At 46.3% G+C, this 15,565-nt stretch overlaps 1 protein-coding gene across 1 annotated transcript in view; it reads right to left on the bottom strand.

Annotated features, from left to right (window-relative positions):
* Positions 1-15,565, bottom strand: part of jph2 (junctophilin 2) — a 29,633-nt gene that overhangs the window by 6,551 nt on the left and 7,517 nt on the right. The window contains exons 4-5 of the mRNA XM_072448847.1: positions 15,045-15,422; positions 524-642 (exon numbers count right to left, since the gene is read on the bottom strand). Of these exons, the coding sequence (XP_072304948.1) occupies positions 524-642; positions 15,045-15,422 (497 nt within the window). The remainder of the gene's footprint in view (positions 1-523; positions 643-15,044; positions 15,423-15,565) is intronic.

Below are 15,565 nucleotides of genomic sequence, written 5' to 3'. Positions count from 1 at the left end.
GTGGATCTGTGTTGGTCTGTGTGGGTCAGTGTGGATCTGTGTTGGTCTGTGTGGGTCTACATGGGTCAGGGTTGGTCTGCATGGGTCTACATGGGTCTACGTGGGTCAGTGTTGGTCTGTGTGGGTCTGTGTGGGTCTGCATGGGTCAGTATGGGTCTATGTAGGTTAGTGTGGGGCTATGTGGGTCGGTAAAGAGCATGTCTCTGGATATACATAATGAAACAATCTCCAGAACGCAATAAGACGCTCCATTTTTAGATTTCCAAATGTAGAAGCCGCACAGTTGAGCTCTCACACCATCTCAAGGCTGTAACGACGAGTCCTCACGCAATAAACGTTTCTCAAGGCAAACTGATAAGATCTAAATTTCAACATATTGCTTTACTTATTTAGGATTTTGTTGTTTTGTTGTTATTATATTGTAATGTGTGTGTGTGTGTGTCTCCAAGTCATTCTGATTGTGGATGAAAAAAAACCGAGTCAAGGCCTAAGTCCAGACATGATTCAGGGTGTGTTTGGTTACCCGGCTGGTAGAAGGAGGGCGAGAGCTCTTTGGCCACGGCTCGTGCCAGGCTGGCCTCGCCGCTGGAGGCCAGAGCCGCCTGGTCGGCTCCGTCAGACTTTCCCTTTGCGTGAGTCGTTCTGCAGCAAACGCAGATAAAAACACACATTAGAACAAATCACTCATAACTTTACGAGTGTGTGATGATAAAAGTGCAGTGTCGGGTTGGTTCACACAGTTCACACACGAAAGTAAAACGGCTAAACAGCACAGTGCCGGATTTACATTCACTTATGACTCGATTTGGATCCGGGCCGAGGCTCAAAACGCGTCTGAGATCTACAGACCGGTCTCATGTGACCTACAGACGCACAGCACAGTAGAGACAGTAGAGTTTTAGGCGAGGAACGAGAGCAGTAGGAGAGACCGTCGCCTCCTCTTCTGTCCTCTCTTTGTGCTCCCAAACCTCCTGCTCTCTTTACAACCAGCTCAAAAAGCACCGCCTTCCCTCTCCGCACAGGGTTCCCGTTTTGTCTGTGATCTGCAGATAAAACTCCATTGTAAAACGTCCAAAAAGTTTTGGTCACATTTGCGTCATAATTTATCCCTACACGGCAATATATCGCACTTCTAAATATGTTCTTGCAACAGTGCTCTCTTTCAGACCTTTCATAAATGACCCAAAAGGAGAAGGAATTGGAGTAGATTTTGCATTCGACACGTTTGCGCCGTCCAGAACGAGGGAGTGATTGTGATTACGCTGTAAATACTCCGCATACTGTAACTCTAACCAGGGCCTGAAATAGCAGCCGCACTCTTGAAGGCGCCGCGAGGAGGTGCTTCCCCCCCTGGAACAATTAGACACTGAGGTTCCTCCTGCGCACCTGTCTCTACACACTCAGCACCTACCGCCATGGCAACAGGCTCGGTACTCTGGCTGTGAGGAGTGTGTATGGACCCCTTAAAACGCTCTGTCTGTGAGGAATGTGTATGGACCCCTTAAAACGCTCTGTCTGTGAGGAATGTGTATGGACCCCTTAAAACGCTCTGTCTGTGAGGAATGTGTATGGACCCCTTAAAACACTGTCTGTGAGGAATGTGTATGGACCCCTTACAACGCTCTGTCTGTGGGGAATGTGTATGGACCCCTTAAAACGCTCTGTCTGTGAGGTATGTGTATGGACCCCTTAAAGCGCTCTCTCTGTGAGGAATGTGTATGGACCCCTTACAACGCTCTGTCTGTGGGGAATGTGTATGGACCCCTTACAACGCTCTGTCTGTGAGGAATGTGTATGGACCCCTTAAAACGCTCTGTCTGTGAGGTATGTGTATGGACCCCTTAAAGCGCTCTCTCTGTGAGGAATGTGTATGGACCCCTTACAACGCTCTGTCTGTGGGGAATGTGTATGGACCCCTTAAAACGCTCTGTCTGTGAGGAATGTGTATGGACCCCTTAAAACGCTCTGTCTGTGAGGTATGTGTATGGACCCCTTAAAGCGCTCTCTCTGTGAGGAATGTGTATGGACCCCTTACAACGCTCTGTCTGTGGGGAATGCGTATGGACCTCTTAAAACGCTCTGTCTGTGAGGAGTGTGTATGGACCCCTTAAAACACTGTCTGTGAGGAATGTGTATGGACCCCTTAAAACGCTCTGTCTGTGAGGAATGTGTATGGACCCCTTACAACGCTCTGTCTGTGGGGAATGTGTATGGACCCCTTACAACGCTCTGTCTGTGGGGAATGTGTATGGACCCCTTAAAACGCTCAGTCTGTGAGGAATGTGTATGGACCCCTTAAAACGCTCAGTCTGTGAGGAATGTGTATGGACCCATTAAAACGCTCAGTCTGTGGGGAATGTGTATGGACCCCTTAAAACGCTCAGTCTGTGAGGAATGTGTATGGACCCCTTAAAACGCTCAGTCTGTGAGGAATGTGTATGGACCCCTTAAAACGCTCTGTCTGTGAGGTATGTGTATGGACCCCTTAAAGCGCTCTCTCTGTGAGGAATGTGTATGGACCCCTTACAACGCTCTGTCTGTGGGGAATGCGTATGGACCCCTTAAAACGCTCTGTCTGTGGGGAATGTGTATGGACCCCTTAAAACGCTCTGTCTGTGAGGAATGTGTATGGACCCCTTAAAACGCTCTGTCTGTGAGGTATGTGTATGGACCCCTTAAAGCGCTCTCTCTGTGAGGAATGTGTATGGACCCCTTACAACGCTCTGTCTGTGGGGAATGTGTATGGACCCCTTAAAACGCTCTGTCTGTGAGGAATGTGTATGGACCCCTTAAAACGCTCTGTCTGTGAGGTATGTGTATGGACCCCTTAAAGCGCTCTCTCTGTGAGGAATGTGTATGGACCCCTTACAACGCTCTGTCTGTGGGGAATGCGTATGGACCTCTTAAAACGCTCTGTCTGTGAGGAGTGTGTATGGACCCCTTAAAACACTGTCTGTGAGGAATGTGTATGGACCCCTTAAAACGCTCTGTCTGTGAGGAATGTGTATGGACCCCTTACAACGCTCTGTCTGTGGGGAATGTGTATGGACCCCTTACAACGCTCTGTCTGTGGGGAATGTGTATGGACCCCTTAAAACGCTCAGTCTGTGAGGAATGTGTATGGACCCATTAAAACACTGTCTGTGAGGAATGTGTATGGACATGCCGCTCCAGCTCCAGCATTTACCCGCTCCAGCTCCAGTATTTACCCGCTCCAGCTCCAGTATTTACCCGCTCCAGCTCCAGTATTTACCCGCTCCAGCTACAGCTTTTACCCGCTCCAGCTCCAGCATTTACCCGCTCCAGCTCCAGCATTCACCTGCTCCAGTTCCAGTATTCACCCGCTCCAGCTCCAGTATTTACCCGCTCCAGCTACAGCTTTTACCCGCTCCAGCTCCAGCATTTACCCGCTCCAGCTCCAGTATTTACCTGCTCCAGCTCCAGCATTTACCCCCTCCAGCTCCAGCATTCAACCGCTCCAGCTCCAGCATTTACCCGCTCCAGCTCCAGTATTCACCTGCTCCAGCTCCAGTATTTACCTGCTCCAGCTCCAGCATTTACCTGCGCCAGCTCCAGCATTCACCCGCTCCAGCTCCAGTATTTACCCGCTCCAGCTCCAGTATTTACCCGCTCCAGCTCCAGCGATAAGTGACTCTTAATCCGGCCCAAACGGCAGCTGCCTTTGTGCGACAGGTTTAAATCAATCCCACGGCCACAATTAACACGTTAGTCATAGTCCACAAATGCACGCTCACCGCCACGGCAACAGACGTGACGCGGATCGCACGCCACGCCCGAGTGTTACGGCTTTATTTTCACATTTGGCGGTTTTCTTTGATCAGACGACGGACCAATAGGAATAAACAAAGTTAAAAAAAACACACGTTACTTCTCACTTTCTGTTCGGTGCAGCCCGATAATTCACGTTTGTAAGTCATCGCCACGACTTTCAGAGGCCAGAGCGGAGGTTTGCGACACTTCCTGTTTTTTGGGCCGTAAAAGGGTTTGTGATCAGATGCAGAGTGTACGCAGTGGTCTCATTTTGACACAAACAGCTGCTTTTATGATATGAATATAAACGTACTGGAGAAGAAACACATATTTAATCAATCATCTTTAACTTCGTTCAAGTGCTGCAGTGCTGCCCCCTATTGACGGAATGTATTTTGTCATGATGTTTCTAGATAAGTCACTAAAATAAACCCAAAATAAATAAAATCTGACGCTGAAATTCAAGACAAATAAACACCACAAAAGTGCCTGACGTCGTGAGACACAAAAAGATGGCAATCAAATAATAAATATAAACATAAATATTAACAAACAACCATTTTGCAAATCGATTAGTCTCAATATAGAAGCGATTACTCTTTCCATAAATCTTTTCAAACGCAAAAGATGATTGTTTTCATAAATGTGACCAGATGAAGCAGTTTGAGGAGCACATTCATGGACAAAATAGCGTTTTTGTCACATTTCCGACGTCATTTTCACGTATTTACGACTCAATTTCAGTCGTAAAAAAAACTATTTTCTCGGCTCAGGACACGTTTTATAACCCGTGTGTAGAAAAGTGAACGATTATTCATAAATAAGTTGAATAATTCAGAATAAAAGACCACAGACTGTGATAGACAAAGTGCAATTATTTAGTGTTGAAAATGACAATCGTGACGACATAAGAACAAGCAAGTAAAAGACTTTTGAGAAACATATTAAAACTGTAACGTAAAGACAATATGTGAAGATGTTTTTCTTTTACATATTATACATAGTTGAAGCAGCAGATTTACACTTTTGTCTTTGTGAGTCTGTGGAAGTGTTGGCTGTGAGATGCAGGCAAAAGGTCAAAGGTCAAACGGAAATAAAGCTGCTGTCGCCCTCCGTTTACGTTTACGAGGACAGATGATATTTCATCATTGTGTTACTCATGATGTGATTCCTGCACGTTTGAATGACCCTGTCTTTAGTGGAAACAAATATGAGTCAAAAGAACTGCACGATGTATGTTTGAAGCGCATTGTAAATGAGACAGAACAGGAAGTCAAGGGACCTGTTGCTACGGAGACGTTTCACATTGATGTTGTGCTTTACACGGACAAAAAATGCAAAATTATGATCTATTACAGAACCAGTTAATAATTTAAACTGTTTATCTGTCTGTCGTTAGTTTGTCAGTTGTCTGTGGTCTGTTTGTGGTCTCTCTGTGGTCTGTCTGCGGTATGTTTGTGGTCTGTTTGTGGTCTGTCTGTGGTCTGTCTGTGGTCTGTTGTGGTCTCTATGTGGTCTGTCTGTGGTCTGTTTGTGGTCTGTCTGTGGTCTGTCTGTGGTCTGTCTGTGGTATGTCTGTGGTCTCTCTGTGGTATGTTTGTGGTCTGTCTGTCGTTAGTTTGTCAGTTGTCTGTGGTCTGTTTGTGGTCTCTCTGTGGTCTGTCTGTGGTATGTTTGTGGTCTGTCTGTGGTCTGTCTGTGGTCTGTCTGTGGTCTGTCTGTGGTCTGTCTGTGGTATGTCTGTGGTCTCTCTGTGGTCTGTTTGTGGTCTGTCTGTGGTCTGTCTGTGGTCTCTCTGTGATCTGTCTGTGGTCTGTTTGTGGTCTGTCTGTGGTCTGTCTGTGGTCTGTTTGTGGTCTGTTTGTGGTCTGTCTGTGGTCTGTCTGTGGTCTGTTTGTGGTCTCTCTGTGGTCTGTCTGTGGTATGTTTGTGGTCTGTCTGTGGTCTGTTTGTGGTCTGTCTGTGGTCTGTCTGTGGTCTGTCTGTGGTCTGTCTGTGGTCTCTCTGTGGTATGTTTGTGGTCTGTCTGTCGTTAGTTTGTCAGTTGTCTGTGGTCTGTTTGTGGTCTCTCTGTGGTCTGTCTGTGGTATGTTTGTGGTCTGTCTGTGGTCTGTCTGTGGTCTGTCTGTGGTCTCTCTGTGGTCTGTCTGTGGTCTGTTTGTGGTCTGTCTGTGGTCTGTCTGTGGTCTGTTGTGGTCTGTCTGTGGTCTGTTTGTGGTCTGTCTGTGGTCTGTCTGTGGTCTGTTTATGGTCTCTCTGTGGTCTGTCTGTGGTATGTTTGTGGTCTGTCTGTGGTCTGTTTGTGGTCTGTCTGTGGTCTGTCTGTGGTCTGTCTGTGGTCTCTCTGTGGTATGTTTGTGGTCTATCTGTCGTTAGTTTGTCAGTTGTCTGTGGTCTGTTTGTGGTCTCTCTGTGGTCTGTCTGTGGTATGTTTGTGGCCTGTCTGTGGTCTGTCTGTGGTCTGTCTGTGGTATGTCTGTGGTCTCTCTGTGGTCTGTCTGTGGTCTGTTTGTGGTCTGTCTGTGGTCTGTCTGTGGTCTGTTGTGGTCTGTCTGTGGTCTGTTTGTGGTCTGTCTGTGGTCTCTCTGTGGTATGTTTGTGGTCTCTGTGGTATGTTTGTGGTCTGTTTGTGGTCTGTTTGTGGTCTGTCTGTGGTCTGTTTGTGGTCTCTCTGTGGTCTGTCTGTGGTCTGTCTGTGGTCTGTTTGTGGTATGTCTGTGGTCTGTCTGTGGTCTGTTTGTGGTCTGTATGTGGTCCATCTGTGGTCTGTTTGTGTCCGTCCGTCGTCTGTTTGTGGTGTGTCTGTGGTCTGTCTGTGGTATGTCTGTGGTCTGTTTGTGATCTGTTTGTGGTCTGTTTCTTGTCTGTTTGTAGTCTGTTTGTGTCCGTCCGTGGTCTGTTTTTGGTGTGTCTGTGGTCTGTTTGTGGTCTGTCTGTGGTCTGTTTGTGGTATGTCTGTGGTCTGTCTGTGGTCTGTTTGTGGTCTGTATGTGGTCCATCTGTGGTCTGTTTGTGTCCGTCCGTCGTCTGTTTGTGGTGTGTCTGTGGTCTGTCTGTGGTATGTCTGTGGTCTGTTTGTGATCTGTTTGTGGTCTGTTTCTTGTCTGTTTGTAGTCTGTTTGTGTCCGTCCGTGGTCTGTTTTTGGTGTGTCTGTGGTCTGTTTGTGGTCTGTCTGTCATCTGTCTATGGTCTGTCTGTCATCTGTCTGTGGTCTGTCTGTCATCTGTCTGTTGTCTGTCCCCTGCTGCAGCCGTGCAGAGACTCATGGGAGATATCGCTGTCATTCAGGCATGTGGCACTGGATCCTTCTGGAGCGTGTGAAGGAGGCGGATCTGTAACGTCTGCAGATATTTCAGAACATACAGTGCCTTCTACTGACGCCTCAGTCAGGTCTGTGCTGATGTCAGTACCTTCTACTGACGCCTCAGTCAGATCTGTGCTGATGTCAGTACCTTCTACTGACGCCTCAGTCAGATCTGTGCTGATGTCAGCACCTTCTACTGACGCCTCAGTCAGATCTGTGCTGATGTCAGCACCTTCTACTGACGCCTCAGTCAGGTCTGTGCTGATGTCAGTACCTTCTACTGACGCCTCAGTCAGGTCTGTGCTGATGTCAGTACCTTCTACTGACGCCTCAGTCAGGTCTGTGCTGATGTCAGTACCTTCTACTGACGCCTCAGTCAGGTCTGTGCTGATGTCAGTACCTTCTACTGACGCCTCAGTCAGGTCTGTGCTGATGTCAGTACCTTCTACTGACGCCTCAGTCAGATCTGTGCTGATGTCAGCACCTTCTACTGACGCCTCAGTCAGGTCTGTGCTGATGTCAGTACCTTCTACTGACGCCTCAGTCAGGTCTGTGGTGATGTCAGTACCTTCTACTGACGCCTCAGTCAGGTCTGTGCTGATGTCAGCACCTTCTACTGACGCCTCAGTCAGGTCTGTGGTGATGTCAGTACCTTCTACTGACGCCTCAGTCAGATCTGTGCTGATGTCAGTACCTTCTACTGACGCCTCAGTCAGGTCTGTGCTGATGTCAGCACCTTCTACTGACGCCTCAGTCAGGTCTGTGCTGATGTCAGTACCTTCTACTGACGCCTCAGTCAGATCTGTGCTGATGTCAGCACCTTCTACTGACGCCTCAGTCATAAATGCAGTGCTAATACAAACAAAGCCGATTTTAGAGATGGCTGAGAGAATCTTGTGAACAGGATGAATGAAATAATCAGAGGACAAAATAATCAAAATAACACAATTAAAAGCTAAACAAAAAGTAATATTTGTCCTTTAAAGCTGCATGACCTGGTTTTCCTTTAAATATAACTCCAGTGGGTTTTCCGTGTTTTTAAAGCTCATTCGCCAAACTCAAGATGGTTTTCTACTTCATACAAAGACAGAACTTAATATCTTTATGCATTTGTGAGTTCAGATATAGCATAATTCAGAGAATATTCCCATTAATAAACTGAGAATAATACAGCGTTTGCAACCTTTAAATTATGAAAGCTCGACGTGGGAGGTATATTAAAAAGCAGGAGGTGGGCCTCCTCAGGAGGAGGGCCTCCTCAGCAGGAGGTGGGCCTCCTCAGGGGGAGGGCCTCGTCAGGGGGAGGAGGTAAGCAGAGCCTCATGTCGGAGGAGCAGATCCAGTCACATATATAAATATATATATATATATATTTATACATATATATTTATATCCATTGAGCACTGGACACTTCTGCTGACGCACAAGGAACGGAGGGGCCAGGTTCTTCTCACAGAGGTCAGATGGACGTGATTGACAGGACAGCCAATCAGTGACGAGCACGGTCAAAACAAACATGGCCGCTCGAAAGGGAAAAGAAAGCAAAACACATCACAGGGACCGAAATGTTCCAAAAGTGAAGCACTCTTAATCTGAGGAGAAAATTTGATTTTACATAATTATTATTCAGTAAGAGATAAATAAACATGCTGCGTCTGATTGGACGGTTCAGTCTGAGTCTTTAGAGACTCATTCAACTTCTGCACACGCTGGACATGGGTTCACTTCCTGGGCTTGATCATTTTCTGAATGTCTCTCCTCTCTCCCTGTTTCACGCGACAGCTGTCCTGTCTAAAAAAGTATTTTAAAAAAGTATTCCTCGAGCATTGATTCATTTACTGTGTTTTAATTCTCATCAATACTTTGAACACTGTAATATACGGAGAAACATTCCAGACAAAGCAATGACATCTCTATGGCAACAAGCCGGGGGCGGAACCTCAACAGGAAAAGCTGCAACTATCGATTATTTTAGTAGTCAGTGATAGTTTTTCTATTTTTCAATAAGTTTCTGTTGATAGAGTATTTTAAATACATTATGATCAAACAAAGTCTGAAATAAAGTGACATTTACAAATAAAATGTTTCTTCTTTTGACATTTTGATTCACTAAAGCCTCTGTCTTTGTTCTGAAAAGTATTTTTGTTTCTATTTTAGAACCTGTGCAGTCCAGAGAAGGATTACAATAATAAATGAAATAAAATGAAAATAAATAAAAATAAAAATGTTAAATTGATAAATAAAAATAAGTAAATAAAACTATTCTTCTTTTTTTCGTGTCGGCTGGTCACAGATGCAGATCTGGGCCTTTCACAGTATTTATTGTTTTGTCCCCTCAGGGCCAAACCTCAGGCTCCATTTGCAGCAGACGTGTTCGAGTCGAGCAGGAAACATTGAGGTTAGTGAAGGGGGGTCGGGCTAATCAGCTGTTGCATTCCCCCCGATGATACAGCTGAGTGTAAATGTGTGTGTCCATATTTAGCTCCGGGCCCCTCTGCAACCAAAGGGCCCCTCTCTGCGTCATTTGCACCCGGCTTAGGGCCTCCAGACGGCTGCCCCGCTGCCCACGTCACAGCCTCAGCTCTGCCCAAAGGTCAGAGGTCAGCTCCAGGTGATGACACGGCGCTCGTAACGTGAGACATCGCAGAGGGAACGGATGAAGAATGGGAACATCTCAGCACAAAAGCACGTTCTGTTCTTCTCCTGAGACCTCCTTCTGCGAGGGAGAACCAGAGAGGAACCAGAGAGGAACCAGAGAGGAACCAGAGAAGAACCAGAGAGGAACCAGAGAGGAACCAGAGAAGAACCAGAGAGGAACCAGAGAGGAACCAGAGAGGATCCACAGAGGAACCAGAGAGGAGCCAGAGAAGAACCAGAGAGGAACCAGAGAGGATCCACAGAGGAACCAGAGAGGAACCAGAGAAGAACCAGAGAGGAACCAGAGAGGAACCAGAGAGGAACTAGAGAGGAACTAGAGAAGAACCAGAGAGGAACTAGAGAGGAACTAGAGAGGAGCCAGGGAGAAACTAGAGCGGAGCCAGAGAGGAACCAGAGAGGAGCCAGAGAGGAGCCAGAGAGGAACCAGAGAGGAGCCAGAGAGGAACTAGAGGGGAACCACAGAGGAACCAGAGAGGAATCAGAGAGGAACCAGAGAGGAACCAGAGAGGAACCAGAGAGGAACCAGAGGGGAACCAGAGAGGAACCACAGAGGAACCACAGAGGAACCAGAGAGGAACCAGAGAGGAACCAGAGAGGAACTAGAGAGGAACCAGAGAAGAACCAGAGGGGAACCAGAGAGGAACCAGAGAGGAACTACAGATGAAACAGAGAAGAACCAGAGGGGAACCAGAGAGGAACCAGAGAGGAACCAGAGAGGAGCCAGAGAGGAACCAAAGAGGAACCAGAGAGGAACCAGAGAGGAACCAGAGAGGAACCAGAACGGACAGAACGCCACTGCCAAGATCAAACCAGACGATAAGAGAGAAGCAGATTAACAACGTTCACAGGAATCTGTGCCAGAGCCCCCCCCTGTCTTTAAAAGCAGAAACTTGGAGGAGAATCACATCCAGAACCAGGACTGAACCAGGACTGAACCAGGACTGAACCAGGACTGAACTGGGGGGTCAGGGGGGGCGGGGGTTCAGTGGGGGCCGGCGGGTTCCTGTGCCTGAACAGAGCCAGGCTTAGGTGTGTTTGGCGCCGTTATGAGTGGAAACGCTCCACACTTTGTGCCGTTTAGCCGGACACGTCGAGACCATTGTATTTTTAACCCTGTTTCTGCAGCGCCAAAAGGATCCGAGCTGCACCGCTGCCAGGAACAGATGTGTCACGCTCCACTGAGGCTTACGCCATCGGGAGTCCAGACCGTTACAGCGCATGCTAATGAAACAATCGCCGGTCTCAGGAGTAACTAATAACCACGACTGGACTTCAGACGGAGCTTCACGACCTTCTCAAGCGTCTCAGAACACGTCACATGACCAAAACACGGTTTCTGTTGAAACAACAACTTCTTCTACTTCAGGAGGGCCCGCCCGGTGGGTGGGGCTTACCACAGAATAGGATAAATATCTGAGTTCCCGGTCTAAATTCGCAAATTGACAATGACTCTTGGATGAGTCATTGATTGTTTTTTCTAAAACTGAGTCCAGATGAAACGACTGAACCTTTTTCTACATATTTTCCGGAGTATAAGTCGCACCAGCCAAAAAATGCAAAATAGAGAAGAAAAAAACATAAATAAGTTGCGCTGGGTACGACTTATACTCCAGAGCGACTTATATGTGATATTATTTGTTATTTTCACACTGACAACCACAAGAGGGCGCTCTAGGTTCTAAGCGACGCAGAAGAAGAATCTGCACTTCCTCTACCTCTGGAGTTTGTGGAGTTGTTTAGAAGTGACACAGAGGAAGAAGAATTCGATGGATTTAGTGATTTGGGGTAATACAAACTAGTTATCTGAATAACTGTTGATATGTTACGTTAACATACCAGACACTTACCACAGTTCTGTCTGTGCCTCATGTAGCTGAAGGTGTTAGCGTTAGCATACGTACACCTATTCACCATGTTCTCTCATCTGTTATTATTTTAAACTGCATTTCAAGATTAAATGTCTGTTCTTGGTCTTGGATTTTATCAAATAAATTCCCCCCCAAAAATGTGATTTATAATCTGGAAAATACACTAACCTGTAACAAGAACAGATTTATCATTTATTAGTAATGTTTGATGATTGATGTCGTGACAAGTTGGAGTAATAACTGGGCACAATTAGAATACTACTTGACAAAAGACAGATTTGTGATATATGTTTAAAAAGTAGGCTTCTGCACATTTATAACGACCGAAGACGGAAATATGAATATGAAACATAATGAGGTTTAAAGTGCTTATTCTGGGCCCAGGTCGAGTGACAGTCGTGTGAAAATGAGTGAAGTTTAAGGCTATTACCGTATTTTCTGGACTATAAGTCACACCTTTTTTCATAGTTTTGGCCGGGGTGCGACTTATACTTATATTTATACTTATATACTTATACCCCAGAGTGACTTATATGTAATATTATTTGTTATTTTCACACTTGCAACCACATTTCATACTCCAGTGCAACTTATATATGTTTTTTCTTCTCTATTATGCATTTTCTTGGCCTGGTGAGACTTATAGTCCAGTGCGATTTATAGTCCGGTGCGACTTATAGTCCGGAAAATACAGTAGTCAGGATCATTGTGACAATTAATCATCATCCTATTTTCTTATTATGGTAAATGTGATCCAGAAAACACTCCAAAACGCACGCCAAAAGTCCTTTGACGACAAAGACAGCGACGTTATTAAATCAAGAGGTCAAACAGAGAATAAACTCTTTTGGATTTAAATCAATAAAACACAAATATTCTCATTCACATCTCAACCTTTATGCGCTCGTAGAAAAGCTCAATAAGAATTCATCTTCTGGCGACTGAAAAAAGCCCTGGGAAAAATGTGTAGAGAGCGAGCGGACAATAAACGCTGCAGATCCATAACTCTAAAGCCCCGTCTCCAGAGTTTATTGTTTGGGTTCGAGGCCTGCGACGCGTCAGGTCCTGGCTCGGGGGAGTAAACACAGATTTGGGAGGCGAGAGGAGCCTGGCGAGTGCACACACTGCCTTGTAAGGACAAACCGACGGCGAGCTGTATCTGTGGGACGATCCCAAGAACTTCAGCGGGGACAAAACGCACGCCTGTGACATCCCGCGATGTCAGGAAGGAACATCACAGTCATTTCTAGCATAGACTTTAGGAAAAAATATAATTTTAAAAGCGTGTTGGAGGCTAAACAGCTTGTGGGAACTTTATAAGCCGCTAAGATATTAAAACATTTAGAAGAATTGTAAGTTTAATGTGTTTTAAGGAGCGTAAAACAACAGCAGAAGGCATTTTCACACATCATTTTAACGTGAAATACGTTTCATTAACTGTCCGATTATGTTGATTTACAAGCGCAACACTATAGCATCTTCCAAAATACAATTCTTAATGAGTAAGTAGTAACTAAACTTCTGAAAAAACTAAAAAATAAGTGTGATTTGCTGTAAATTTGTTTGGTATGTACACGGTTTAAAGAGCTCAAAAGGAGCAGGAAGAAGGGGAAATATACGTTTATCTTCCTAACTTTAATATTTAAATGTTCTAATCTTATAGTATAGCTGTATGAACGTGAGCAGGGCAGTCCGGGGGGTTCCTCTGACTTAATAGGGACTTAGTTCTTGGTACTGTTATGTTCAAAAACACCTATTATGGATATTTAAAACTCTTAAAACTACATATATTTTTTATCTACGATGGCAGCAAAATGAATGGGAAAGTTACTTCTGCAACCAGTCTCTGTGAAGGAACTGTGAGTCCTGCACTCTTAAAAAATACCGTAACTACAACAGCTGAGCCTTAAATGAAAATTTTCCTGACTATAAGACGCACATAAAAGCCTTAAATTTTCTCAAAAAACGACAGTGTGCCTTATAGTCCGGAAAATACGGTATGTAGCAAGTAATGGCACGTCATAAGGCGCTGGTACAGCTGGCAGCCCGGTGTAAACGCTCTCTCTTCTTTCTCACACTTATTGTGCTTTATCTCCTATATTTTGTAAATATAGTTAGTATATTTTTTCTATTTTACTGTACGATAGGGACACGCGCTGGAATAGTTTTTTAATTCAACTGTTTTGGACTTTTTTCGGCTGGATTTGAGCGTTTTTCGTTGTGTTGTTGTGACGTGAGCTAGCTCCGAGCGAGCCCACCAGCCCCCCCCCCGCGCCCTCCGGCCGCGCTAAAGTACGGCGTGTCGTCGGTACACGTTTATATACACGTTTATATGAAAGAGGAACTTCACGAATGATCGGGACACGCACTGGAATCACTTTAAATGAACTTGTTTTGACTTTATTCGGCTGGATTGAGTGTTTTCGTCGTGTCGTTGCGATGTGTTTTGGCTCTGAGTCCCCCGGCTCCGGCCCCGCCCCCGGCTCCGGCCCCGCCCCCCGGCCGGCGCCGTACCGCGTTTCCACGAAGGAGGAACTCATGAAACTGCGGAGAACAGTCGTCTTACCCGGAGATTGTCACGTTATCCCGTCGCAATACTGACCTAACCTAATACTGATGTGCAATTCTGTCATATGTGCAATTACTGTGAAATTCATGTGCAATCTATGTGCTGTCGTGACACATATTCATGTGCAATTACTGTCGGGATCACATGCAATGGTATTTATTTATTTGTCTATGGGAGTTTTTATTTATTTATAGGAGATCTTCTACTGAAAGTGTTTTTCAGACTTCCTATAAGTGATCTGTTCTTCTGTATCTACCTCTGTATCTACCTGCGTTGCACCAATGAAATTTCCCCATGTGGGACAATAAAGGAATATCTTATCTTATCTTAAATTGTAACAACAAAATTGGACCACCGCGCGCTGTCGGCAGCTACTCAGCCAGGTAGAGCCGAAAGCCGCGCTCTGATTGGCTGTGCATTCCAAACCACTTTCACTTCTGGAAAAAGCTGTTGTGATAGTTAATAATCACGCGAGGGTTTAAACATGGTTCAGCCTTTAGCGACGAGACACGCTCCGACAAATCAACCGCTCCGACCAATCAGAGCGAGAATTGCTGGGCCTAAAGTGACATCACGCCCAAAGTCACTTCAGAATTCTCTACATTTGCGTCAAACTGTCCGAATGCGGTCAAACTGTTTTGACCCGGTCTATGGTTCTTATATCTCTCATTACCGGACGTATTCACATGAAACAAAAACGACCACAAAGTTCAACGTCTTCTCCGTTGCCACCAATCAACAAAAGTGCGAGTTCCACAGGCCCTGGTCCACCGTTTGAGACGCGTAATCGAAATCTACAACGTGAACGCAACCGACGAATCCGACCTCTGCGAAGGCCGTGGGTCGCCGCCCGCCGAACACGCCTTTGCTCACCTGGACGCGGCGATCTCGGCCTTCAGCTTTCCGATGGCGGCGGCCCTCTGCGCGCCCTCCACCGCGCGCTCCACCTTGTGCTTGATCTTGGGGCCCTTGAGCTGGATCATCCTCTTCTTCACCGCCTTCACCAGCATGTTGTTCAGGTACTTGCCCTCCTCCTTGCCGCCCTCGGCGAACGTGGTGCAGCCGTAGCCGTGGCGCTGGTTGTTGAGCCACTCGCCCTCGTACTTGAGGCCACTGGAGCGCTCGCTGATGCCGTAGCCTGACCGCTTGTCGTTCTTCCACTCGCCCATGTAGACCTCGGTGGTGGTGGCATCGATGTCGGCCTCCACCGGGGGGAAGTTGTCGGCGCCGGCCAGGCTCTCGTCGCCCAGGCTGAGGGCGGAGGAGGACGTTAAAGGGACTCATGTCGGTGATCGTGTCTGTGATTGTGTCTGTGGACTGTCACCTGTAATGCACGTGCTCTGGCGTTGCCATGGTTCCTATTGCATTTGACCCGAGGCCATGGGCAGATAAAG

Source organism: Eucyclogobius newberryi, unplaced genomic scaffold (assembly GCF_026437365.1).
Source record: "Eucyclogobius newberryi isolate DKJ021-1_F unplaced genomic scaffold, fEucNew1.0.hap1 SCAF_17, whole genome shotgun sequence".
NCBI lineage: Eukaryota > Metazoa > Chordata > Actinopteri > Gobiiformes > Gobiidae > Eucyclogobius > Eucyclogobius newberryi.
Note: the sequence above shows the minus strand (reverse complement) of the source record. Positions and strands in the feature narration are given on the sequence as shown.